General features: G+C 41.6%; 1 protein-coding gene across 5 annotated transcripts in view; it reads left to right on the top strand.

The window, feature by feature from the left end:
• Nucleotides 1-1,305: 1,305 nt before the first annotated feature.
• LOC125454484 (double-stranded RNA-specific editase 1-like) overlaps nucleotides 1,306-27,731 on the top strand; it is a 295,752-nt gene continuing 269,326 nt past the window's right edge. For 2 of the 5 annotated variants that reach the window (XM_048535321.2, XM_048535320.2), the window contains exons 1-2: nucleotides 1,308-1,388; nucleotides 22,895-22,988. Coding sequence is in view for 3 of the 5 variants with exons in the window: in XM_048535315.2 (XP_048391272.1) it covers nucleotides 1,331-1,388 (58 nt within the window). In the remaining 2 variants the exon portion in view is untranslated. Of the gene's footprint in view, nucleotides 1,389-22,894; nucleotides 22,989-27,731 lie in introns of all 5 variants that reach the window. The other 3 variants (XM_048535315.2, XM_048535311.2, XM_059647067.1) reach the window with 2 other exon arrangements.

The raw sequence follows: 27,731 nt of genomic DNA, 5'->3' as shown, positions 1-27,731 counted from the left end.
TAGGGGATGGAACTAACCTCCTAACCTCATCCCACCTCCTTGACCTGTCCGTCTTCCCTGGACTGACCTATCCCCTCCCTACCTCCCCACCTATCCTCTCCTCCCCAACCCATCACCTTTTCTCTCCATCTTCGGTCTGCCTCCCCCTCTGTCCCTACTTATTCCAGAACCCTCTCCCCATCCCCCTCTCTCATGAAGGGTCTAGGCCTGAAACGTCAGCTTTTGTGCTCCTGAGATGCTGCTTGGCCTGCTGTGTTCATCCAGCTTCACACTTTATTATCTTGGATTCTCCAGCATCTGCAGTTCCCATTATCTCGATATGTGTATGTCCTACTTCTGATCCTAAATCATATTGGATCATGTTTCTTGCGTATCCAGACGGAGTAGAGTTATGTGAATGGGCTGAGGAATTTGAGTTATGTGGATAAAGAGAGGAGTTAAGACAGTTTTCCCTGCAGAAAAGAAGGCTGAGGAGCACTCTGTCGTCTCTTGTTCCTGATGCTTGCTCAATAGAGAACGCCTCCAACAGATCTAAACAGTTGGCCAAAAGAAAAAGAAATGACAGAGGTAAAAAAAATGAGCGAGAGATCTAGAATACACTGACTAGGAACGTCGTGGAGCCAGGTTCAACAGTAGAATTCAAAAAGGATTTCGTTTTCAACTCTGTCGTGTAGCATTTGGGGCAAAATGCTGGAGAATAGCAATAGGTGAAATGCTTAGTCGAAGAGCTGCTGCAGACACAGGGGTCTGAGTCATCGCTGCCTGTGCTGTAGCAATTCACCAATTCTATGATGTGATAGCGTCTGACAGCCGCCGGCCACCTTGGCATATTTATATTCCATTGAGCATTGGCACGTATTGCAGTGAATGGTTGAATGAACTACATGACCAATACAACAGCTGGATGTTCTGCACATGCATTTATACCCTTTGCTAGATAAAAAGGAATATTTTCCTTTCACTGTGTGAACCAAATGCAGTTTGTTTTCTCATTCTATTCAGAAGTGAGATGGTTTGAATTCCGGGGTGGGGTGGTACCTTGCTTTGGTCAGTCGGCTCCGGTTCATGGTCTGTTTATGTCAATAGGCACAGACATGTCCAATCACTGAGCAGGGACCGAAGACGCTGTCCAATCAAGACTAAGGAAGGGATGGTCCAATGGGAGTGCAGACCAGTTTCGGCTCTCTGTCCAATGGAGAGCTAAAGGAGGATTTCTGTCCAATGGACAGGTCCGATCAGCCACCCAATGAGGGGCGGGCCCGGTGTCCGCCGTCCGACCAATGGCAAGGCGGCTCAATTTGCGGGCGGGGCTCTGAGTGGCGGCGGTAAGATGGCGGAGCAGCGCGCGGTGCGAAAGCGGAGCGGAGATGCGGAGTCTGATGGACGAGGTGAGCTGAGGCTGAGTCTTGGGGGTAGAAAACCTCCCCCTCCCCCCCCGCTGTCTTTTCCTTCGGGGTGTGGGGTTGACAGGCACCAATGAACGAACTGAGGCCACTTGTGTGTCAAAAAGTGGGGTTGGGACAAGTCGGTGATCTGTGACCGAGCAAGTGGCGGATGGAACGCCGGGGCGGCAGCCGTTACCGGCTCCTGATGTTGCGCGGCGCCCGCAGCTCCTCGTCAAACATGATGATGATGATAATAAAAATTCGCTTACGACGTAAAAAGCAACAAAGGATGCAATGCAAAATGTGCCACTGGGTGCACCGATCCATGTGCATAAGAGTATTGCGGAGATGACGACAAAAAACTCTATCCTCTAGTGCCCTTTCTTCCCGTAATCGTGATTTACAGGTTAATAACATGATGGATTTGCAGGAGGAACGGGGAAGTTTGAATTGCTTTTTTGATGTTTGCCCTTAATGGCAGTATCCCGATTGCATCGCTAGCCTGATGAGGGAGCGTCTCCTCGCTTTCCTACAAATACAGGACCATGAGTCTGATTGATGGAGTTGGTGCTCATCCCCGCCGCACTTGTTGTTACTGGAGATCAGTGTGAGAAACTCAGTGGTCAGGAGGGGAACTCCATTTAACACTTGGTGCAGTGACGCCAGGCAGGTCCAGATGTCTTCCCCTAGCTCTCGAGACCCAATTCATTTTCCGAACTAGATTGTGCAAGTACGTTTTGGATTTGTTTCCTGATTTGACTTGCGTCGTACTTGGATCTGCCTCTCTCTTTGTTTATTTCCCTTCTTCGCCCCCCTTTTTTTTTACTGAAGCAGTACAGTTAGTTTAATGGTTGTAGGATCACGTCCAGCGGTCTATTCCCAAACCAGGACCTGCCTCAGTACTCTTTTCCGAGCCGCTCTTGTTTTATTTCTGCTTGGTCTTCCACTCGGTCAGAAAGTCATAGAGATTTGTAGCAGGGAAACATACCCTTCGGTCCAACTCGTTCATGCCGACCAGATTCCCTATAGAAATCTAGTCCTGTTTGCCAGCATTTGGCCCATATCCCTCTAAACTCTTCCAATTCACATACCCATCCAGATGCCTTTTAAATGTTGTAATCATACCAGCCTCCACCACTTCCACTGTCAGCTGATTCTGTAAGTGCACTACTCTGCGTGAAAAAAGTTGCCCCTTAGATTTCTTTTATATCTTGCTCCTCTCACCTTAAACCTATGCCCTCTATTTTTGGATTCCCCCATTCCGGGGAAGAGACCTTGTCTACTTACCCTATCCATGCTCGTCATGATTTTAGGTCACCCGCCAGCATCTGATGCTCCAGGCTTTTCAGAAATATGTCTCTTTTCCTCCCGAAGGCTTTTTTCTTCCTCCTCCTCCTCCTTCATTTCTTCTGACACTCCTGCCACCATTGTCATGACATACATCCAGTCTCATCCAGTTCATGTTCCTTTTTCTGATAGCACTGCACATCAAGTTACATTGCCTTGGGGTTTTAAAAAAAAGTGGAAAAATAACCTGCTAAGCTCGCTGATCAAAAAGAGATGATTGATGTACTCTCTCTCTCACTCAGTCTCTCTCTCACACACACACACACACACACACACACACACACACACACACACACACACAGTTTTACTTTTGGATTATGGTGATGGTTTTTGATGTTTGTTTCAACTATTTCATGTATATGCTGTGTATGTGTATATTTGTTTTTCTCTTCTGCCTCAAAGATATGATGGAGCTCTTTTAGTTCTTGCAGAATGTTAAACCACATCTCAGTTCTTCATGGGAGGCTGGGCAGGGCAGATGAGGTGACACTTAGTGTGGTTGTCCTTGCCGTGTTCATTTTTCTTGGCCCCTATTACAATGTCCTCTGTGAGATTACACTTGCAGCTCTGTTCTGTCTTGTCCTTCCAGTATTTGTACTCTAAGTCAGAGTGTATCTTCATCATATTCTCTTTCTGGATGTTGCATTTCTTACTACTTAACATCCTATTTTTCCACTTGGCATTTGAAGCAAGGTATAAATATGTATATTATTAATTATTTGGTGCTGATGGTTATCTTTGATCTGCATTCTCTACCATCTGCTGCTTATTGAGAAACAGCAGCTGTTTTGGGGTGTTGAGCCGGTTGTGTCAAATTTAGAGTAAATGACAAGACAGGTAGAAGAATGATAGCTTGTGTCACTAAATCCAAGAAGAAGGGAAAATAACGAGCCAGAGTTATTCTTTTCGTTCGATCTTCTTACAGCATTTCCAAATATTGCTAATGCTACTTGCAGTTCAATTTGTTTCTCTTACTTTAATTGATTGATGCGTTAGCATCAATACTTCTTGCCTTGAGCATTTTTATTTGAAATTCACACTTCTAACTTAGTTAAACAAAATGTGGAACCAGACTGACCGGAATAACATGTTTATCTTGTCAAACTCAGTGATTTCCAATTCATGTAATTTACATTTCTCTGATCGAATGAGAACGTTTTATCCCCTATACATTTTTAAAGTTCTTTTTAGTTTATGGTAAGGTTACTGCACATCATTTTTCTTGAAATTGTTACCCTCCCTCAGAAGCTTATCTTTGGCATTCTGGCTGCAGATGCTGGGTGTTCTTCAGTTCATTTTCCCAAGTGAACATTATTCATTGCTGAGCTTAGAGTGATTTGGTATTATAATCGAATTGTTTTCTCATCACATTGTCTATGTACACATATTCAGCTCGAGATAGCAAACAGCAATCATGAATAGGAACCTTTAAACCAACGGTATTGGGGACAGTTGTAATCCATCTACAGCTATCTTTACTGTGGTCACTGTTGATTTGTATGTGTCTGTTTTATTGAGATTTTAGACTTGCCACCTTTAGGGATACTTATGAATTACCTATGCTATAAAAAAAAGTAGTGACTTAAACGTGGCTTTTGAGGTGTTAAATTTCTGGGTAACAGGACTGACAGGTATATGTTATTTGTTGTATGGCAGTGGGGTGGGGTGGTTGAATCAGATATTAGAACAGTTGACACTTTATTATTCTAATAAATGTATACTTTGCCTCGATTAACTCTTACTTGAATGCAGCAGAGCCAATGCCTTATTGGGGCGGTTCCACTCCCAGGTATTTGGTTTGATCAAAACTTGAAGCTGTTGGCTTTTCTCAAGAAGTCAAAGACAGTCAGGCAGTGAGGCACGAAATTGAGCCCATCAGAAATGAGTTGGAAAAATAGCTTTGCCATCATTAAATAAGAGAAGCAGCATCTACTATTTTGAATCATGTAAGTTGCAGGTTGTGTTGATGGAAGTAAATGAATTTGATTCTTCTGATGGAACCGAAGTATTCAAACAATCTGTCAAGTTGTGTCTCATTGAGTGTTTGCTTGATCTGCTTTTTGAAGCAGTCGGAGAAATATATACGTTCACATCAAGTGTCTGGCCTCAATCACAAGCAGGTGTTGTTACTACATCTCTGGTTGTCAGGCAGATGATTTTGGGTGATGCAAGTCACATCTCCGAAAACTAATTGTATCAGAGGTAATGGGAACTGCAGATGCTGGAGAATCTGAGATAACCAAGTGTGGAGCTGGATGAACACAGCAGGCCAAGCAGCATCTTAGGAGCACACCTAAGATGCTGCTTGGCCTGCTGTGTTCATCCAGCTCCACACTTTGTTATCTCCTAAGATTAAAATGTGCAGACCTTTCAAGAAAGGGGCTGGCTGCTCCTTTAGCAACTAAGCATCAATGGAAGCTAAAAGTCATAAAAACACACTTTTGGCTTATTTCTGAATTAATTTGCAGAAATAAACTCGATAAAAATATTAACAAACCATTGCAGAAGGAAGCAGAATTACTTAATTTTACTACCATTTATATTTATTTTTTCTCTGTTAAATTGGTTTGCTGAACCAAACATTGGTAAACCTCTCAGTTGGAAGAGCAAATGTTTTGTTGAGACAGTGGAAACAAATGAACAATAAGTGGAAATGTCTTGAGCTTATGACTGAGAAATTAAGCATTTAGAATATTTTGCATCAGGTTTTGGATGTTCTAGATCTCGCTATTTATGACTTTGTTTTTGAAACCTTCCAGTTGAGGATGTATCACTGGCTTGTGGCATTCAGATGCACATTTTTTTTAAAAGATTTTTTACACACCAAACAAAAATCTAACTAGTTCTCAGTTTATTTAGCAACTAATGCAAGTGTAGAAACATTTTGTCAATTTTTTTTTGTAACACATTTAGAATTAGAATGAATGTATGTTGCTTGGATGTGCCACAGGCTTGGTCCTGTTTCAAATGCAGCTCATTGCTTTAAGAGTTAAATCTTTGTTCCGAATCTGCTGTGTAAGGTCTAGCACAGTAATTGCAGCTCTTCTTTGGCAATTATAAGGGCCAGTTTGAGATAACAGTGGTCACACCAATTATCTTGTTTGTGAAAGGTGTAAAGTCATAACTAACTTTGTTTATTGTTTGCTGGATGCTCCCTGGAAGACTCGGTTCCTGCAGATGTTCTTTGAATGACAAAAGAAACTATGATGCAGCTTTGCGAATGAGAGTTTTCCTTAGGCTGCATAAAGCTGCTGTTGGCAGAGCTTATAGAAAGTAACTGCAGTGAGAAATATTGTTTGGGGACTGAAAATTCTTTCATGACTAGTACAAAGCAGTGGATATATTTTAATGTGTGTTTTTATTAAAAGGTTTTCAAACACTGAAAATGTTGTTTATAATCTTAGCTTTTGCTGTGAGTTGGTGGCTGTTCATTTTAAAGTTTACTAAATGGTTGTCATGGTTATTTGTGGTAAAGAATAAAAGTGAATATCTCAAGGCTGCCAATTACATAATATATGTATCCATGTCAGATAATTTACAAATTAAATAATGGTTATCTGAGCTGTAAATTAGTATTAAATCTGTTGCAGTGCCATCTTTCTGCTCAGACTTGACTCTGTGAGACCTGACTCATTCAGCAGTGTTCTTGACTGAGTCACTAGGGTGTAGATTGATGTTATGTTGGGCATGTCGTCTTAATTGATGTTTCAGTGCACTAGCTGCACTTTTGGTTGACACTCTAAACAAGGGCCCTGTCTGCTGTCTCGGATATACATCAAAGATTTGACGGCCCTGTTTCAAAGAAGGGCAGTAGTGTTCTCCCTGGAGTGTCCAGGGTGAATATTTATACCTCAAGTTCACTAAAGCAGATTGTCTAGTCAATATCTCATTGCTGTTATAGAACCTTTCTGCATGGAAAATGTTGGAATTTTTTGGATTTTTTTTGAATAAAAGTAATTGCTCCAATGACAGTTTCTCCTTAGCTTTTTCCTCAATCCCCAAAATTTGAAGTTGAAAATGACTTTTTCCAAATAAATAAGCTAGATCTTTTGAAGGTGCAATACTGGCAAGGTCAGTGTCATTTTACCATCACCCTGTGGTAAAAGTAATGTACTTTAGCTTCTGCTACTATTCTCCTTGCTTATGCGGAGCCTGATGGTAGACAGTTACAATGCCCTGTTTCACCAGGAGTTGAGCTTCACACACCATATCTATCACCACAATCACCTCGGAATTGTTATCTGCCTTTGCCACCTCTCAAGTTTAACTTGTGCACTACTATCCCTGCTTCTCCTTGACACAAATTCCGATGTGTCCTAAACTCAAGTCCCAATTCTGTTCTTCTTATTTGGGTTCCTCTTAGTTGTGTTTGGCTTTGTGTTTTGCTAAATTCAGATCCTTGAATTGAAATCTTCAAGCCTTGTTATCCTTTATTCTGTTCTTGTAGTTTTCTGCAGCAACTTCTGTCCTGGTATATACACTTTGATCTACCAAAACCAGCCTTACTGGCAGCTCTCACTTATCCATTTGCACTGTTTCCTTAGCTCAACATTGATCAAATGTATAGTTGTTTCTACACTCCACGGTTCTGTCTTGAAAACCTTTTTGTCTGCTACTTCTTTGATCATTTATTTTACCATTGGGGCTAATTTTTTTTACTGGCATTTTGGCCTTTAACACATTTTAGAAATGATTTTTTGACATGCAGAAACCGATGAAAATCTACATTGCATATTTAAAGCTATCAATGCAATATAAACTGTAAGTTTTAGAGAGTTTGGATGTAATTTGAAGGAACAACGACATGGGGATCCGTAGATGTGGACACGGGTGCTTATCAAATTTAGCTAACTGTTACAAAATAGTGCTCTGCTGCTAGTTAAAGTCGTCCTGTTGGTTTCAGGATAGGGATTATGTAGAATATGTAGAACTGCAAAGAAGAGTTTAGCACTCAGTCATGAATCAATCAACAATGATGCTTTGTTGTCCTGTTGAACGGTCTGATTCAGGAATCAGATTACTGAGTTTGCCACAAAACATTGATTTGATTTCAGGTTCCATTACTATGCACAAAGCTGCATTCATTCCAGCAAGACCTAGGTGACTCTTCCAAGCAGATCGAAAATATAAATGAAAATTGTTGATAAAACATTTCATGTTTGTCTATCTTGTTTCCATCTCTGACAACTATTTTCCTAGCTAAAGCAAAGTTTGACACTAAGTTCTTCTGCAGATTAGTTGCCTTATCAAGACTTCAAACAAAGGGTAAGACTTACAGATAGTTCACTGAGCTTTGGTAAACTGACTCAATAAAAGAACATCTTTCCATTCATACTTGTGGCTGAATCATTTGAGTTACTAGTAAAGATTGGTTGAAACCATTTGATCAAGCTGGTCTTCACATTAGGTTCTCTTCTACTGAGGAATGCAGGGCAGGCAGAAACAAAATTCACGAGCTTGAAAATAAGACATGTACAGGTTAACTGTTGTTCCAGAGATGTCAGCTGGTACCCTACTGAAACCCCAACCACTATTTTCATTATCTCTAGACTTGGCTATTCACTTCACTGTTCCAGTGTTCCCCTCATCATCTGCAAGTCTCATTTGTTCAGCACGCCTTTGCTCTTTAACTTCTGTTGTCTTCAAGCCCACAAATACTTAGATTTTACAATTATGTTCTTTCATTTCCAGTGCCTACAAGGCCTGCCCCTACCAATCTCTCTAATCCTGTGTAGAATTACAGCTGTTTTGAGCAATCTGTACTGTTGACTCCAGTACCTTGTGTATCTCCAACCTTACTTGCAGCACCTTGACAGTTGTGTTTTCAGTTGTCTCAGTCTGAGAATCTAGATTCTCTCCCGGACTCAGTACAACTCCTTCTTGAGGTGCACCTTGAAACTTCTATCTTTGATCAAATTATTGATTATCTTTCCCAGTATCTTTGTAAGTGGCACATTTTCTTTAATTGTTTCTGTGCAATACATTTGATATTGTAATGAGTTGATTTTTTGAATGCCTGGTCTTCAGGGTGGAGGAGTTATCTTTAACTATAAATAAGTCATCTTTGTTGCCTCGCACAAGGTGAGGTAAGAATGACAGCCGTTGACACCACACGTGGTCGACCGCAACCTTGATGTTAAGGAGCCCAGCAAAACTGCAATCAATGGGCATTGGGGGCAAACTCTTCACCAGTTGGAGTCGTACCTGGCACATAAGATGGTTGTGATTGTTGGATCAGTCATCTTAGCTCCAGGATATCTCTGCAGGATTTACTCAGTGTAGTGTCTTCAGTCCAACCATCTACAATCAGTGACCTTCCCCTAATCATAAGGCCAGAAGTGGGATGTTCTGCAGTTTTCGTGCCATGTTCAGCACCATTTGTGACTCCTCAGATAATGAAGTAGTCCATGCAGTCAAATACAGCAAGATCTCGGAAATAACCCGGTTTGGGCTGACAAGTAGCAAGGTATATTTGTGCAACACAAATGCCAGTCCATGACCATCACCAATAAGAGACAGTCTGACCACCGCCCCTTGACATTGAATGGTATTAGTACTGTAGAGTCCCCCATTCTCAACATCCTTGAGGTTACTATTGACCAGAAGCTTAAACGGACTCACTACATGAACATGCAAGAGCAGTCTGTCCATTATCAACAAGGCAGAAATCAAGTGATGGGATCCTGGTTGGGGCAGCTCCAGCAACACTCCAAGGTTATCACAATCAGGACAAAGCAGCCCACCTGATTGGCACCACACCCACAAATTCCCAGCCCCTCCAACTCTGATGCTAAGTAGCAGTAATGCATACTGTCCGCAAGATGAACTGCAGAAATTCAAAGATCCTCAGGCAGCACCTTTGAAAACCTGTGGTCACTTGCATCTTGAAGGACAAGGGTAGCAGATACATAGGAATATTAACACTTGGAAGCGCCCCTTCAAGCAACTCACTGTACTGACTTGGAAATATATCGCTGTTCCTTCACTGTCAAATGATCCAAATCCTGGAATTCCCTCCCGAACATTATTGTGGGTCTAGCTGCTGTGGTTCAAGAAGGATGTCATCACCCCCATCTGAAGGACAATTAGGGATAGGCAAAGAGCAAGTAGAGATGGGCAATAAATACTGGCCAGTCACCAACACCCAAATCCCGTTAATGAATATAAATTAAAACCAGGATTGGGATTGATGATTTTTGAAAAACCAGAAGGGAAAAATTAACAAATTTTCCTCAAGACCCTTTTCAGGCACAAGGTGAACTTTTGCCTTATTCTACCAGTGCAGGTTAGAGTTGTAAGTCTTCTCTCATGTTGTCGTGTTAATTTTTAATTTGTCCTCAACTTCCCAGAGGATATAAATTGTATTGTAATAAGACAGCAAAATGTTTGAGATAACAAAGTGGGGAGCTGGATGAACACAGCAGGCCGAGCAGCATCTTAGGAGCACAAATGACAAAATAAACTTGAAAACAGTAATTTCAGAAATAAATGTTGGTCAGGGTGTGAAGAAAAATGCTCTTGTCTTTTTGTGATTTGTATGTTATGACATGGAGACAGATAGCGGAACCAAACCAGTCTTTCTATCTACATTTTAAAGTTTTGGCAAAGATTTGTAGCTCGGGTTGTGGATGAGGTTGTTGACTTGCTCGCCGAGCTGACTTATTTTTGTTCATGAACAAAAACAAGCCAGCTCGGCGAGCAGGTCAACAATCTCAATTCTAGCTGTGTCACAACACTGTAAAATTAAAATCTTATCAAGGCCTCACAGTTGACCTCAGTGGTTCCCAACCAGACTTGTTGAACAAATAATCCAATCTGTGAATAATCAGTTGTTGTCACTGGTTTGCAGCCCAAACAAAAGAAATAGCAATTTATTAATAATTCACTAACTTCAATGCAGCAAAATTAAATAACAAAGTAATCTAATTAGTCTCAGCTTTAAATCCAAAAATTTCTGTTTTCAGCACCATTTATGCGAAAGTCAGACAAACAAATAAGCACATTTTAAGGGATGAATAAGACAACAAAGCTGGCCAGATGCCGCCTTCCACAGCCACAGATGATATTTTCTTCGTTGATTTTCTGACTGTGTCTGTCAGGGTCAGCTTTACAGTTCATTGAGTAATACTTATACCTGAATTTTCTCTACTCTGAAATTTCAAGAACTGATGAGGGATGTTAGGCAGGGAGCTTTTAATATCTTATGTAGCATCAACAGCTAGGTTCTAGAAAAGATCTGTTAAAACCCAATTCCCTCACAGACTGGACTGTCTCCTTCAGGTAGTCCCAGTTACTATTTGACATCTGCTGGAGCATAAGGTCTTTTTCCAGACTTGTTGGAATCATTTCCCAGGTATTGAGCTTGTGAATTGCCAACTTTTGCAATCTGTTTAAACATAATGCTATTCCCTGATGGCAAAGTGTCTGCAGAATCTTTTGATCAGGAGCCAACATAGAATTAACTTGTCTGTCCTCATGAATAAACAAAAGCTTGTTTGATCTGTTTTCTGTTTAACCCAAGCTGTTGCCCACAGTCCACAGTTCATATTTAGATCACAGTTCACAGTTCCAAACCTAAATTGATAAAAGAACAAAATAAAAACGAAAAATCAGTGAGGGCTGTAACAAGTGTGACAGAATCAACAAGTAATATAAATGCCACACATGTGCTGGACAGTGACCATATCCAACAAGACAGAATCCAACCATTTTGCTGCTTAATGTTCTAGAGTCACAGAGTCATACAGCACGGAACAAACCCTTCAGTCTGAACACTCTATGCTGATGATAACTCCAAAGTAAACTAGTCCACCTGTCTGCACTTGGCCCATTTCCCTCTAAACATTTCTTGTGCAAGTACTTATCCAGATGCCTTCTTTACGTTGTGACTGGACCCACATGCTCCACTTCATCTGGAAGTTCATGTCTTTTGTAAATTTTTCTCCTCTCACTTTAAATATATGTCCCCTGTCTTGAAATTCCACACCTTCGGGGAAAGACACCTGCCATTCACCTCATCGATAGTCTTCTTCATTACGTATACCTCTGTAAGGTCACCGTTCAGCCTCCTACGCTCCACTGAAAAAAGCCCCAACCCATTCAGTCTTTCGTTATAACTCTCACCCTCCATTCCCAGCAACACTGTTAGACCTCTTCTGTGCCCTCCCCAGCTGAATGATATCCTTCCTACAACAGGGTGACCAGAACTGGACACAGTACTCCAAAGGAGGCCTCATTAATGTCCTGTACAACCTCAGAGTGACATTCCAACTCCTGTGCAGTAAAAGGAAGCATGTTAAATGCCTTCTGAACCACCTTTGTCTATCTGTGGCTCAAACTTCTAAGAATTATGTATCTGAATCCCTAGGTATCTCTGTTCTACAAACTACCCAAGACCCTACTTTTAATTGTATAAGTCTTGCCCTTGTCAGTTTGACCAAAGTACAGTACCTCTCATTTATCCACATTAGACTCCATCTGCCACTCCTCAGCCCCTTGTCCCAATTGATCAGATCTCTGTAATCTTAGATAACGTTCCTCTATACCACCCGTTTTGGTGTCATCAGGAAACTTACTAACCATGCCTTTTATGTTCTCATCTAAGCCATTTATGTAAATGACAAACAGAGTGGACCTGGCACTGATCCTTGCAGAGCACTGCCTGGTAACAGTTCTCTAGTTTGAAAAACAATTCACATTGCTGAATCACCCGCTATCAGTATCCTGGAGCACTATTGACCAGAAAAACAAGCTGGACTAGACATAAAAATACTGTAGCTACAAGAGCAGCATAAAGACCTGCAACGGCTAGCTTTTAACAAGGTTAAGAAGCCATTCAGTTTGAAGGGCAAGCTGGGATGGGCAACAAATGAATGAACTTTAAAAAGCAAGTTGCCTTCTTCAGCTGTAAGCCTATTATAATGGATGGATTTGTGTGAAATTCCTGGTTCTGCATCATTCTCTTGAGCTCCTGAATAAATGATGTCTGTATTTTTTTTTGGGAGCTTTGAAGTAGGGGAGGTGATTTTGTTGAAATATAAGATTGTGAAGGGACTTGACAAGATATAGCTACTGTGAAATTGTCTTGAAAATTCAGAACATGGGGAGCCACCACTTGATGGGGGCAAATAATTTGGGACTGAGAGGAAGAGGAATTACTTCACTGAAAGTGTTATGATTCTTTGGAACTCTATCTTAGGGGCTTGAAGATGTTTCATTGAATATATTTAAAGATAGTCTTGACAGGGTGTCAAGGTGTCAAGGATATGGGGAGTGAATTGGAGAGTGGAAATTGAAGCTGAGGATCACCCATGGTTGTTTTTCAATGGTGTGGCAGCTCAATGGGCTGTGTATGATCTAGTCAAGCTCTAATTACTTACATTTTTGTATTTTTGTGTTTCCAAACAAATCCTGACGAACTGATGAGGTGACAAAGTGGAATGTCTTAAATGGATTGTGCCTCTTATCAAATACGTTCCCTGCTTTTCGAGGTTCAAAAACAACTTAAAGCAGTTAAGTCCTACTGAAAAGGAGAGGTGCATAAACCTTAAATATTTCATGTTTTGTCCCAGTCCTCTGCATGTTCGCCTGCATGTTGGAAGTCTGATGGAGTCTGAAGGGCAATTGCTTGCTGTCAGTGTTGCATTTGGCGTACAAGGTATGATAGCCGAGTTGTTAGGGTACTGCACCAGCCGAGGCTGTCGGTTCAAATTCCTACCACAACAAATTGCAAAATTCAGGTCATGGAACTGAAGTTTTCACCAGATAAGTCCCACCTCATTGACCTAATAGTCCTCAGGAAGGGTTCATGCAAGCTTTGACCTAATGACTTGCATCTTGCTTTATATAATTGATGATTAATTCCTCAAGTGCAACAAGGGATGAGCATTAAAATGTGTTGTCTCTTATGGCTGGTACTGAGTTACTTCGGAAAATTTCCAAGACCTTATGAATTCAGTGAAGAACAGCTTGGGCTTGGACATGCATCACTTGTATTACCATTGCATCACTGAATATTCCCAAGAGCATGTTTCTCCCCTTAATTAGTCAATCATATCCAGGATATTTCTTCTTGCTCCTCATGGCACATGGAATAACGAATTGCATTAAGTCATTAAACCTGAAATGGTGCTTTGAAGGAATTGTGAATCGGTAGCTTTTGGTTCCTTTTATACCTATATCTTGTTTTAGCATTTATTCTGAGGGAGCGCATTGCCTTCTTATGACTTAAGTTGCTTTGCACCACCTCGTTCTTGCCCACATTAAAATTAATTAGCTTTTTACAAATCGATTCTGCCAAGTATTTACTGTGTTTACAGTCTTTTATCACATTCTCAGTAGTAACCTCCTTGGCTGATTGTCTTGATAGACTTCAGCCATCAAATACAATGATGTTGACTTTGTGATTTGCTTTATGGTACACTTTAAGGTAGTTCATCTGTCAAATTCTAACAATGGAAGCTCGGCTGAGCGTGATGCTCAAGCAGAAGCACAATGACACAAATTTGAGTGCCAGTCCACCACTGATGAGGCCCGAAATGATAAAAGATCAGTATCCTCTTTTTCTTGAGTCATCGCCTTTAGTTGTCAGCAGAGAGATCCATCACGATGGGAAGTTTCCAGGCTTTGGTTTGGTCATGTCAGCACCTGGGAAATTGCTAGAAAGACAAGTATTAAAAGTACCCTCAAGGAGCATGAGCTGGTTGTTATCTTCTGATATTTAAAGGAACTTAATGTCGTTTGGATCCACAATTAATCAAGTAGCTGATGTTAAACAAATTCCATTGTTGCCTGCAGCATGGGCAACGAAATGAAAGCATTATTGGAGATTATACAATGATTGGAATGCTATGGAGTGTGCTTGGAACCTTGTGAATTGCAAATGAATTAAGTATGCTTGTACCAAATTCCTTGGATGAACAAAGACCATAAGACGTAGGTGCAGAAATTAGGCCAGTCAACCCATTGATTCTGCTCAACCATTCAGTCATGACTGATAAGCTCCTCATCCCCATTCTCCTGCTTTCTTCCCGCAACCCTTGATCCCCTTGATAAACAAGGACCTATCTATCTCGGTCTTAAATGTACTCGATGACCTGGCCTCCACAGCCGCCTGTGGCAGTGAATTCCAAAGATGCACCACTCTCTGGCTGAAGAGGTTTCTCCTTATCTCCGTTCTAAAGGGTCTTCCCTTTACTCTAAGGCTATGTCCTTGGGTCCTAAACTCTCCTACCAGTGGAAGCAGCTCCCCAACATTCACTTTGTCCAGGCCATTCAGTATTCTGAAAGTTGCAGTTAGATCCCCCTTCATCCTTCTAAACTCCAATGAATAGAGTCCCAGCATCCTTAAACGTTCCTCACATGTTATTGTTCAATAATGTTCAATAACATGATGCTGAAACATATACATTTTATATTTGGAAAGCGTGATAATTTAGGGTTATTGCAATTCCTTAACAATTTTTAAAAAAAATGAACTTGCTGTTTGCCACTGTAAAGTACACTCTGAATCTCCAGTACGATACTGACCAGATTGCCTTAATATGTATCAGCCATAGATAAACATTACACTAGCAGCCAGCATTTTTGCTTACACTGAATTAAATGTTGATAATCTGTTAACCGCACTGGTAGACAATGATGTACATTCTCATCTTTTTATTCATTCATGGGATGTGTGTGTCCCTGGCAAGGTCTATGTTATTTGCCCAACCCTAGTTCTGCTTGAGAATGTGCTAGTGAGTTGACTTACTGAATTGTCGCAATTTTTTGGGGTGTTAGCGCACCCCTAGTGCTGTTAGGAAGAGAGTTTCAGTATTTTGATCTTGTAGCAATGAAGGATTGGCAATAAAGGTCCAAGTCAGGCTGGTGTAGGACGTGGAGGGGAATGTGTGGGTGATCGTACCTCCTTGTAACTGCTGCCTTTGTCATTCAAGGTGGTAGAACATCATGGGTTTGGAAGATGCTGTTGGAGCAGCCTGGGTGATTTGTTACATGGCTATCACTGTGTCAGTGAAGGGAATGAAAAGATTCATTAACTGTGAAGTATTAAAATATATATTTCTTGCTTAAACATAATTTTATAGTTTTCCCATGTGATATTATGATAATCAGTAAGTTAGTCAGATAATGGGATTGTATTCAGTTCCAACAACAATGATTGGCCAAGTAATTTGTTTCAACACTTTATTTGTATGAAAATATTGTAATTGTTTGGAGGATGTTTATCTCTGCATTTCCAGAGTTAGGTTTATACCGAACACACAACGTGATGTGAGAATGTTTCATTCACTTTATTTAGTTGTGCTGGATTGTCATTGCTGTTGTGGCTGTTCATAATGAGGCAATTTCTGAGACTGATGCTTGCCCCATCAAGGAAATTAAGAATGTCTTTGTGTCCGGTATGATTCTTGTACTTAGTTTTGGCATATTAAGAAATTCATCACTGTTCTGATGGTGCCATTGTTGACATTTGACTTGCCTTAAGCTAAAATGCTGATCCAACATGTTCAGTGTCTGCATTTAAGTTGAAAAAAATGCTGGTTGTACGGTTGCATGGAATATAATCTGCAGCCCAGACTGGACTCTACTGTAACCTTCAGATTTGATGGGACACAATTTTGGATTTCAGTACTGCATGATTTATTGGTTGTGAATGCTCACTAGTCATGGAGCTACTGGTTCAGAGAGCAATGGAACATTGTGCTCATCCTGTCAGCGCTTTGGGCCACTTTAGAAACTGCTTCATTGCATTCTATGATGACGCTGCTTTCAAGGTCATCTTGGATTTGAATGCTGACCTCCAAAATGCAGTCGAAAAATGAAAGCATGGGTCGATCATTCAGAGACAGTTCAACTATTCAGCTAGATCATGGCTGATCTCGTTAGATTGATTTCTCTGCTTTTTCTTCACGTCCTTTGATCCCCTTACCTAATACTAAAAGTTATTCTGTCCAAAGTGACAATTATTCTCACATCCATGCTGTTTTAGATAAAGCTCCAGATTTTTAAGAACTTGTTGTGCAATCCTCCGTTGCCCTCTTAAATGGTTTTCCTTCAACTTGAAAATGATTTCCTAACCTTGTTGATTTTCCACATCACATGAAACACTTGCATTTTCCGATTGGCTTTTGTACACAAAGGAATTCTCGTCTTTTTTTTACAACCTTTCCTCACAAAAGGTGACCATCTAAACTGAGCTACAATTCCGTTGAACGTCCTGTTTCAGAGCAATATAATGTTCCAGAGATATGATGCACAAATTGGAATATAACCCTCTCGGTGGGATCTGATCATTGTTCTATATAACTGAACTGAAATACGACATAATTCGCAGTTGTTTGCTCCCTTGATATAAAGGCCAGCATTCATTTACGCTCCATCCCTTTCTGATTGCTTCTGGTATTTATATGCTATCTTTTTGTGATGATTGCACTAATACTCAAATATCTTTACTCCTCTCCAGTTGTGAGCTTCTCACCATTCAGAAGATAATTCACTTTGACTTCATTGAATCCAGAATGGATCATCTGAGTGTTTTTAGCCTATGCCATTAATCTGTGAATGCCTCTTTTCAAGTTCCTACTCCCAGCTACACTACTGATCCTCCTTCCACCCGCTAAATAGGGACTGAATATTGCAGATGACACTGGCAATTTTGAATTCAGTACTGTGCTGATACTTGTGTTATGGAAACGTTGAAGGCAGAAAATAGCACTTACTGCCTTGTGAGCAATCAGGAGTTTTATCAGGTCATGAGGGGCATGGATAGGGTAAGTAGACAAGGTTTTTTTCCCTGGTGTGCCTGAGTCCAAAACTAGAGGGCATAGGTTTAAGTTGAGATGAGAAAGATTTAAAAGGGACCTAAGGGGCAACTTTTTCACATGTAGGATGGTGTGTGTATGTAGTGAGCTGCCAGAGGAAGTGGTGGAGGCTGGTACAGTTACAACATTCAAAAGGCATCTGGATGGATACGTGAATAGAAAAGGTTTAGAGAGATATCGGTCAAATGCTAGCAAATGGGACTAGATTTCTTGAGGATATCTGGTCGGCATGGACGAGTTAAACTGAAAGGTCTGTTTCTGTGCTGTGTATCTCTTTGACTCCATGCTCTACATAGCATCCATGGGTTTGACGTAATTACAGGCATTGTGGAAATGTCTGAGATAGTTGGACAAGTCAACTGTTCTAGTTGATTTGTTGCATATTTTCATAACCTTGACTTCATGAGTGCACTGAATGCCCATGTGAATAATTCACTGCTGAACTTGTGTTCAGCTATGTAACAGACCAATGATGATCCTCTGATGAGTGAGTACATGGATTTGAGGGAGGGAAAAGGATTTTCCGTATCAACTTTGTTGAGGTAGTGTTTGCAGTGCCTTTTGATAAACATGACCAAGGTTTGGAGCAGAGGCTGCAGAGCGAGGTAGCCCTGAGAAGACATCTCTCTCCAGAATGTCCTGACCACTATATTTTCAATGTGTATTTCTCACACTTGGACCTCCCCTTGGAACAATGAATCAAGAGAGCTACATTAAGTGGGATTTTTATTTTAAATTGTTTTAATTTGTATCAGTGCAACCCTTCGAGAACTGCACACTTGAGTTACTTAAAATTGTAGACTTTATACATGCTTTTCAACAATATTCTGTAGTTATCTTGCACCTCTTACTGTTTGCTTCCATTTGCTTAAACTGAAAATAATACAACTGGTGTGGAATGATGATACCGCTAAGTGCTTTGTTGGTGATGGCAACACGCATGGCTATATTGTTCCCACTGCAACAACTTTTCTCTCACCTCCTTTGAGCTGTTCACTGGCTGCAATTTTTTTGAGCATGCTTTTGCACTGTAAAGCGTCTTGCCATCAGTTTTCTACTTTTTAACCCCATCATTGACAGGTAACGATCAGTAATGGAATTTATTTTCCTGCCCAATCTAATCATTTTCTGTAACATGTCTTCTTTACCATATGCCAATGCATTCATGTTGCTCATTGTGCTTTCGCTGTTGTATACTAGAATAATTCCATGTCTGTGTCATTTATGTTACATACAGGGTGATAGTTGGAATAATGTCTATGTCCAACTGTTGTTTTTTCTGGCCTTTGGTCATCTGATCTAATATCACTTTTCGTGGTTCGTTGTCAAATTTTGCTTTATAATGCTTGTGTGAAGTTATTTTGGATGTTTTATTACTTTAAAAATACTATGGAAATTTAACTTACTGTTGTTTTCATGAATCTGAAGCAGAATCAATTATCAAGGTTTTGCACCAGAGATGACCTTGAGTTCAACATCACAGATCACGCCTACGAGCAGACCTTAGATCTTCACGATCTGGAAAATATCCTGACTCCCCAGTATCTAGATAAGCAGTAAACCCAGGGATTGAAGTTGACAGTCCTTATCCTGTGGTCCAATTACTGGAATGCCTGGAGCAGCAATTTGATTTTTTTTTCCCAAAGGCAGAATAGATGCTGTTGCAATGCAGACACTTGGCGATCTGAACCAACATGTAGTTAATCTTTACAAAGGACAAATGAACAAACAGTATTTTGGCTGAAACAGTAAATGCAGTTTTCCTTCATACATAATTAACAAAAGGTGCTACTTATTTTCTCTAAGACCTTGGTATTTTCTGTGAATTCACTCTGGTTGTTTCTCAGTCAATTCACCAACAAGCTGTTCAGTTGTTTACTGAAAAGCAGGTATAACCTAAAAAAGTCCTTGTACATAGGTTTACTGATAGGAATATGTGTAAAACCCTTTTGAAGTCTCAGAAATAGAAAACAACAGATGATTGCACTTCATGTAATTGCACTTAATTAACAGCCAACCACATTTGGCTGTATTTCTCATTTGTGAACTGATATCTTGGACACTGTTTGCGACTTGAATCTGGTGGCACAGGTTGTTGATATCAATAATACCGTTTGACATTTCAGTCATTTCTGCTTTAAAAATTTGTCCCCTGTGAAACCTTTGCAGGCAACCTGATCGTCTGAGCACACAGATGTTCCATGCTGTATGATTATGAACCTTTAGCTCCTTGCACGCCGCTATGAGCCATTAGCCCCAGACTGAGAGTGAAGTTTCTGTGATAGTAGGAACTTTTTTTTTCCTGAATTCGGGCCTAGACCATTAACGTCAGCTTTCTTGCTGCTCTGATGCTGCTTGGCCTGCTGTGTTCATCCGGCTCTACACCTTGTTATATCAGTGAAGTTTCTGTGAAGTTGTCTCTTAGTAATGTATTTGTATTCTGGTAACTTTCATGACTTTACTATTAAACTTCTTCACCCTTTTATGTTTGAGTGTGAGGCAGAGTAACAACAGGGAAGCAAAGAAAAGGAAGCAAATCCGACACTCCGGACCCCAGTGACTGTTTTGTGAAGCCGCATGTGCTCAAAGATATATCAGTCACAAATTGACTTTTCCAGTAATATGAAGGCCCACAGCATCATCCTTGAACTGAGGGGCAGAGAATGATGACAGTTAGCATGCACTTTTCCAAATCTCATAAACTTCAGTACTTCTATACTTGTCATTAGTAGTTAGAAGCAGCAAGGCAGTTACATAATTCATGAGAATGTTAGATTTCGAGCTTCAACCCTGATTGAATGGAGAAGCTTCAGGAAAGGCACAGATTCCCTTTGAAAATACAGTTGTTTATTTTGAAAGCTATGTATTTTAAAAGGTATGGAACCATTATAATGCTTGCTGTGTTTTATTCGTCTGTACATCAAGTGGCTGTCAAGGAGCTTCTTTGATTAAATCATCATCAATTGTATTCTCTCAAGAAGAAGATGAACTTAACACGAATTATTCCTTTTCTCCAATCTGTGCAATCATTTTCCTGTCAGTGCTGTTTAATGCTTCAATTTAGGCTTCACTCCTGGTTTTTTTAAAACAGTATTTTTTAAAAATCTCTGGTTGTTGCCTAAGGTTGGAACTTAAGTTACTTGTGAATGACCATTATGTGTACAATGGGAGGGAAGGAAGCCAAACGATAGGCACTATGGCACTATGTTGCAGGTCAGCTTCAGCACCACCTTGCTTTGCCCGATCGCTAATTCACATTCAACTCTCTGTACTTGAGAAATAACGTGGTGGAAATAAATGTAATTTAAGAATAAATGCTGAGGTTTAGTTTGCACCTCAAGCCAAGAAGGTGTGAATTTTAAAAAGTTGTATTAATTGGACTGGAATTGACAATAGTATGTAGATCATGTGAATGAAGTAGCTGAGTGCCATTTGAAAGCTGCAATGTGAACATATGAGCAAAGTGCCATTTGCCCTTTTGAGTCTGCTTCTCATTTAATAAAATGGTTGTTGATTTTACAGTATCCTCAAATTCCACGCTCCTCTTTATGCCTTGTTTACCAAGTATATATGCACTGCCTTAACAATACTTGAAGTAAGAGAATTCCTGAAACTGTTAAAACTTAAAAGTCCATCCTGTCTCTGTTTTAAATGGGTCATTCCTTATTCTTAAACTGTGACTTGGCTTCCAGATTCTCCCATAAGCGGAAACATCCTTTCCACATCAACTCTGTCAAGACAGCTCAGGGTCATAGCTGTTTCGCTCAAGTTGCCTGTTACCCTTCTACTTCACTGACAGGGTAAGGAAGTCCAAAACTAGAGGGCATAGGTTTAAGATGAAAAGGGAAAGCTTTAAAGGGACCTGAGGGCATTTTTTTCATGCAGAGGGTATTGCATATATCGAAGGAGCTGCCAGAGGAAGTGGTGGAGGCCGATACAATTATACCATAGAAGGACATCTGGATGAGCATATGAGGGTTTAGAGGGATATGGGCCAATTGCTAGCAAATGGGTCTGGATCGGTTTAGGATATTTGGTTGGCATGGATGAGTTGGATTGAAGGGTCTGCTTCCATGTTGTACAACTCTGTGATTCTGTGACTCTAAATGTGCCTTGCCAGCCCAATCTTTCCTCATAAGACAACGTGCCCATTCCAGGTATTAGCGTGGAACACCTGGTCTGAATTGCTTCCAATGCATGGACATTCCTTCTTTAATAAAGTGACCAATTTTAACACAACTCCAGATGTACTCTCACCAGAGCTCAGTATAACTGAAGCTTACCTGTTTCTTTATTCATGCGATCTTGGTATCTTTGGCTCGGTCAGCATTCATTGCTCATTCCTAATGTGCTCAGAAGAAGTCAAAAACTGGCTTCTTTAACTGCCTCAGTCCTTGGTCTGCAGAGAATCCCAAATTTCTGTTAGAAAGGGTGTTGCAGTGACAAGAAGGTAATATAGTCAAAGTCAGGATGGTATGTGACTGAGACAAATTTGTTCGTGGTTGTGCTCCCATGCACCAGCTATCCTTCCGAGGTGAAATCTCCATATGTTTAACCTTCAATTCCCCTTGCAGCAATAAGTTATAAAAGTGAATTAGCTTTTCTAAATATTTGCTGTCCCTGCATACAAACTTCAGTGTTTCCTACATTTGACACCGTGATCTTGTTGTATCCTGGAGTTCTAAAATCTCTCACTATTTAGATAGTATTTTCTCACATTTTACTCCATTTGTCAAATATTCCTGTAACGCTCCCCTCCCCCACTTAACCTATCTTTTTAAACTCCTCCCTGTGTCCTCTTAACCTATTATCTACCTGTCTTTTTGTCATCAGCAAAATTGCCAGCTACACCTTCAGTCCTTTCATCTATGAAGTTTATGTAAATGATAAAAAGTTGAGGTCCCAGCACGAATTACTGTGGCACACCACTCAGCACATTCTGTTAACCTGAAAATCACTTGTTTGTCCCAATTCTTTATTTACAGGTAGCCAACAATCTTTTATCCAATATGCTACAGTCCAAACCATTTATTTTCTATAATCAAGTTCACAGTATCTTTTCAAAGTACAGTGCATCCAATTATAGCCTTTATTCACAGCACATTTTACTTCCTCAAAGAATTCCTAAATATAGTTTAAACATGAGTTACTTCTCACAATACTATCGTAAACTCTGATTACCTTGAACTTGTCTGAGTGTCCTACTGTAATATGTTAAATTGCTTTTCATGTTTTCCTCATTGACAGATGTTAAGCGAAATGGCCTGTTGTTTCCTACTTCATGTCTCCATCACACTTTGAATAAAAGAGCTGCTGCAGGATTTTCATTTTCATTTTCAGGTGAAAGTTACTCTGGTTGTCTACTGCGTTACCAAAGTGGAGCATAGTGATTTGCCAGAAAATTGAGGGACAGAAAGGAATACAAGCACGTATTGTATGTTATTTTTTTTTCTTCTCCCTCTTCCTGAAACTTGGTAAGTTCAGTGGTTTAGAGTCATATGGCATGGAAACCGACCCTTTGGCCCAACTTGTCCATGCCTACCAATTTCCTAAACCCATGTTCCTGCATTTGGCATATTTCCCTGCATAAACCTTTCCTAGCCATGTGTCCGTCCACATGTCTTGTAAATGTTGTAATCGTACTCACCTCTACTACCTCCTCTGGCAGCTGTTTCCATGTACACACCGCCCTTTGTGTGGTAAAAGCCCCCCTTCAAGTCCCTTGTAAATTTATCTTCTCTCACCTTAAACCTCCTCTCTGGTTTTGGACCCCCCTACCCTGTGGAAAAGATCTTGGCTATTGCACTTTTTCATAGATACTACTGATTTTAAATATTTAGTCTAAGTAATCATTTGAATGTACTAGCCTTGATGGTAAATGTAGAGATGTTGTGGAGTCACAAAGAGTGCAAATAATGGCTTCTTATTCTGCGCATGAGAAGGCGAGTGCACTGAAAGTTGTACTGTTTTGGGGAAGGGATTTGAGTGAATTATTCCCGTCAGTATTGGTCGGATTTTATTTCTGCAAATGAAGTGTTGGAGGATTGAGGATGTTATTTTGACTCGTAAGCCAATGTGACAATAAGAAGTGTCATTCCACTTGATGAAAACGTTTGTTTCTTTGTGAATAACATGTTAATTGAGTTCTCAGAACATAGAACAGGACAGCACAGTACGACCTTTTCGGCTCACTATGTTGTGCCAACCTACTATCCTACTAAGATCAACTACCCTGCATACCCTACATTATTCTATCCTCCATGTGCCTATTCAAGAGTCGCTTAAAAGTCTCCGCAATATCTGACTCGACTACCATTGCCGTCAGTGTGTTACACATGCCCACCACTCTCTCTGTAAAGAACATACCTTTGACATCTCCCCTATACCTTCCTCCAATCAGCTTAAAATTATGCTCCCTCGTAATAGACATTTCCGACCTGCGAAAAAGTCTCTGGCTGTCCACTCTGTCATGGCCTCTCGTCACATTGTACACCTTTATCAGGTCACCTCTCATCTTTCTTGGCTCCAATGAAAAAGGCCCAAGCTGTCTCAACCTTTCCTCATAAGACCTGCCCTGCAGCCCAGGCAGCATCCTGGTAAATCTCCTCTGCACCTTCTCGAAAGGTTCCACATCCTTCCAAAAATGAGTCGCCCAGAAATGAACACAATATTCCAGGTGTGGTCTGACCAGGGTTTTATAGAGCTGCAGCATAGCCTCACTGCTCTTAAACTCAATTCCCCTGCCACTGAAAGCCAAAATTTTCTTTTCCTCTTTTATTTTTGATTTAAACTCACAGAAAGTGAAGGTAGAAGGAATGACAGGTGGAAATGGTTTTCCTTTTCGCAATTTTCAATTTAATCTGCAATTCAGTAGTACTGAAGTGATGAATTCTAATTCTTGATTTAGATTTTACTGTCGTGTCAACGATTCAAGAATTGAATTTTAACTCCAATTTGTACAAATGTATGAGACACAAAGAAGGATTACAAGTTACGTGTGTCACCATATTGTTGCAATTCATTTAGTTTTTAGGATAAAGGGTGAAACAACTATGGAGGACTTTGCCTGCACTGAGATAGGTATTAATGCCATTCAATGTAGCGCACAGTCAAGTCCAGATTCTCCTTATCATCCTCTGACTGCTGACTTAAGTGTCAACGTGGCTGAATAGAACAATGTTACACTCCAGTCAAGGACTTGAATGCATTATCTGGATTGCCACTTTTCAGTCCTGAAGATTGCTACATTGTTGAACTGCTGTCTTTCAGATGCATTGTTAAACTGAAGTCCTGTTTGCCTGTTCAGCTGGATATAAAAACAGTGGTGTTGTGTTTGTAAAGCAAAAGCAGGAAATTCTCTTGATGTTTCCTCTTTATTCCTCAATCGACACTATAAAAACTGATCTTTGTGCCTGCCTACAGAACAGCTGCAAATACAGTTAAAAGTTAAATTACTGAAGAGCTTGCGAAATACTAAGGACATGAATAATGCTATGTAAATGTACTTCTGTTTATTAGAGATTCTTGCATTACTTTTTGCTCATGCTGAGTTGAAAACAGGAATATTGCAGACATTGTGTGAGGGGCCTGTACATTTGTGTGCCATTGGCAGTTGTTCATGAACCATTAGGATTTCCATTGGTAACTGTCTCTGAATACATTTCTCATTTAGTTTTTGCTAGAAAGTATTTGCTGTCAGATAATGCTGTTGTTGTGACGGTAATCAATAAAATTATTTGGAAATAATTATTTAGTAATGCTCTTAGGAAGAATAAATTGAAGAAAAGCCCGTGCTTGCCAAACATGAAGTAAAAGCCTGTGGAAGTTAGAAGAAAAATGCCATAGTTTCACAGCACTTGGTTTGATGTTTGGGTCTATCTGCCATGATAACACCTTCACTTGTGAAGTAATGTTCACGACTCATACATATTTTGAAGGAATAGTCCGAAAGAAAAATCATTAGAGTACATATCAGTTTTGACTTTGCATATTGAATTCACAACTTTCATGAGAAGAGGGTCAGTAACTGATTTATTTGGATTTGGAATTCAGTTCAGTGATTAACTTGTGACTCAAAATTAAAGATAATAAAATGTGAGTCTGGATGAACACAGCAGGCCAAGAAGCATCTCAGGAGCACAAAAGCTGACGTTTCGGGCCTAGACCCTTCATCAGAGAGGGGGATGGGGGGAGGGAACTGGAATAAATAGGGAGAGAGGGGGAGGCGGACCGAAGATGGAGAGTAAAGAAGATAGGTGGAGAAGGTGTGGGTGGGGAGGTAGGGAGGGGATAGGTCAGTCCAGGGAAGACGGACAGGTCAAGGAGGTGGGATGAGGTTAGTAGGTAGCTGGGGGTGCGGCTTGGGGTGGGAGGAAGGGATGGGTGAGAGGAAGAACCGGTTAGGGAGGCAGAGACAGGTTGGACTGGTTTTGGGATGCAGTGGGTGGGGGGGAAGAGCTGGGCTGGTTGTGTGGTGCAGTGGGGGGAGGGGATGAACTGGGCTGGTTTAGGGATGCAGTGGGGGAAGGGGAGATTTTGAAACTGGTGAAGTCCACATTGATACCATATGGCTGCAGGGTTCCCAGGCGGAATATGAGTTGCTGTTCCTGCAACCTTCGGGTGGCATCATTGTGGCAGTGCAGGAGGCCCATGATGGACATGTCATCAAGAGAATGGGAGGGGGAGTGGAAATGGTTTGCGACTGGGAGGTGCAGTTGTTTGTTGCGAACTGAGCGGAGGTGTTCTGCAAAGCGGTCCCCAAGCCTCCGCTTGGTTTCCCCAATGTAGAGAAAGCCGCACCGGGTACAGTGGATGCAGTATACCACATTGGCAGATGTGCAGGTGAACCTCTGCTTAATGTGGAATGTCATCTTGGGGCCTGGGATGGGGGTGAGGGAGGAGGTGTGGGGACAAGTGTAGCATTTCCTGCGGTTGCAGGGGAAGGTGCCGGGTGTGGTGGGGTTGGAGGGCAGTGTGGAGCGAACAAGGGAGTCACGGAGAGAGTGGTCTCTCCGGAAAGCAGACAGGGGTGGGGATGGAAAAATGTCTTGGGTGGTGGGGTCGGATTGTAAATGGCGGAAGTGTCGGAGGATAATGCGTTGTATCCGGAGGTTGGTAGGGTGGTGTGTGAGAACGAGGGGGATCCTCTTGGGGCGGTTGTGGCGGGGGCGGGGTGTGAGGGATGTGTCGCGGGAAATGCGGGAGACGCGGTCAAGGGCGTTCTCAATCACCGTGGGGGGGAAGTTGCGGTCCTTAAAGAACTTGGACATCTGGGATGTGCGGGAGTGGAATGTCTTATCGTGGGAGCAGATGCGGCGGAGGCGGAGGAATTGGGAATAGGGGATGGAATTTTTGCAGGAGGGTGGGTGGGAGGAGGTGTATTCTAGGTAGCTATGGGAGTCGGTGGGCTTGAAATGGACATCAGTTACAAGCTGGTTGCCTGAGATGGAGACTGAGAGGTCCAGGAAGGTGAGGGATGTGCTGGAGATGGCCCAGGTGAACTGAAGGTTGGGGTGGAAGGTGTTGGTGAAGTGGATATCCACAAACCTGCCTGCCCTGGTCGACCCATCGTCTCAGCCTGCTCCTGCCCCACCGAACTCATCTCCACCTATCTGGACTCCATTTTCTCCCCTTTGGTCCAGGAACTCCCCACCTATGTCCGTGACACCACCCACGCCCTCCACCTCCTCCAGGACTTCCAATTCCCTGGCCCCCAACACCTCATATTCACCATGGACGTCCAGTCCCTGTACACCTGCATTCCGCATGGAGATGGCCTCAAGGCCCTCCGCTTCTTCCTGTCCCGCAGGCCCGACCAGGCCCCCTCCACCGACACTCTCATCCGCCTAGCGGAACTCGTCCTCACACTCAACAACTTCTCTTTTTACTCCTCCCACTTCCTACAGACTAAGGGGGTGGCCATGGGCACCCGCATGGGCCCCAGCTATGCCTGCCTCTTTGTAGGTTACGTGGAACAGTCCATCTTCCGCATCTACACAGGCCCCAAACCCCACCTCTTCCTCCGGTACATTGATGACTGTATCGGCGCCGCCTCTTGCTCCCCAGAGGAGCTCGAACAGTTCATCCACTTCACCAACACCTTCCACCCCAACCTTCAGTTCACCTGGGCCATCTCCAGCACATCCCTCACCTTCCTGGACCTCTCAGTCTCCATCTC

Source organism: Stegostoma tigrinum, chromosome 7, assembly GCF_030684315.1.
Source record: "Stegostoma tigrinum isolate sSteTig4 chromosome 7, sSteTig4.hap1, whole genome shotgun sequence".
Lineage (NCBI taxonomy): Eukaryota > Metazoa > Chordata > Chondrichthyes > Orectolobiformes > Stegostomatidae > Stegostoma > Stegostoma tigrinum.
Note: the sequence above shows the minus strand (reverse complement) of the source record. Positions and strands in the feature narration are given on the sequence as shown.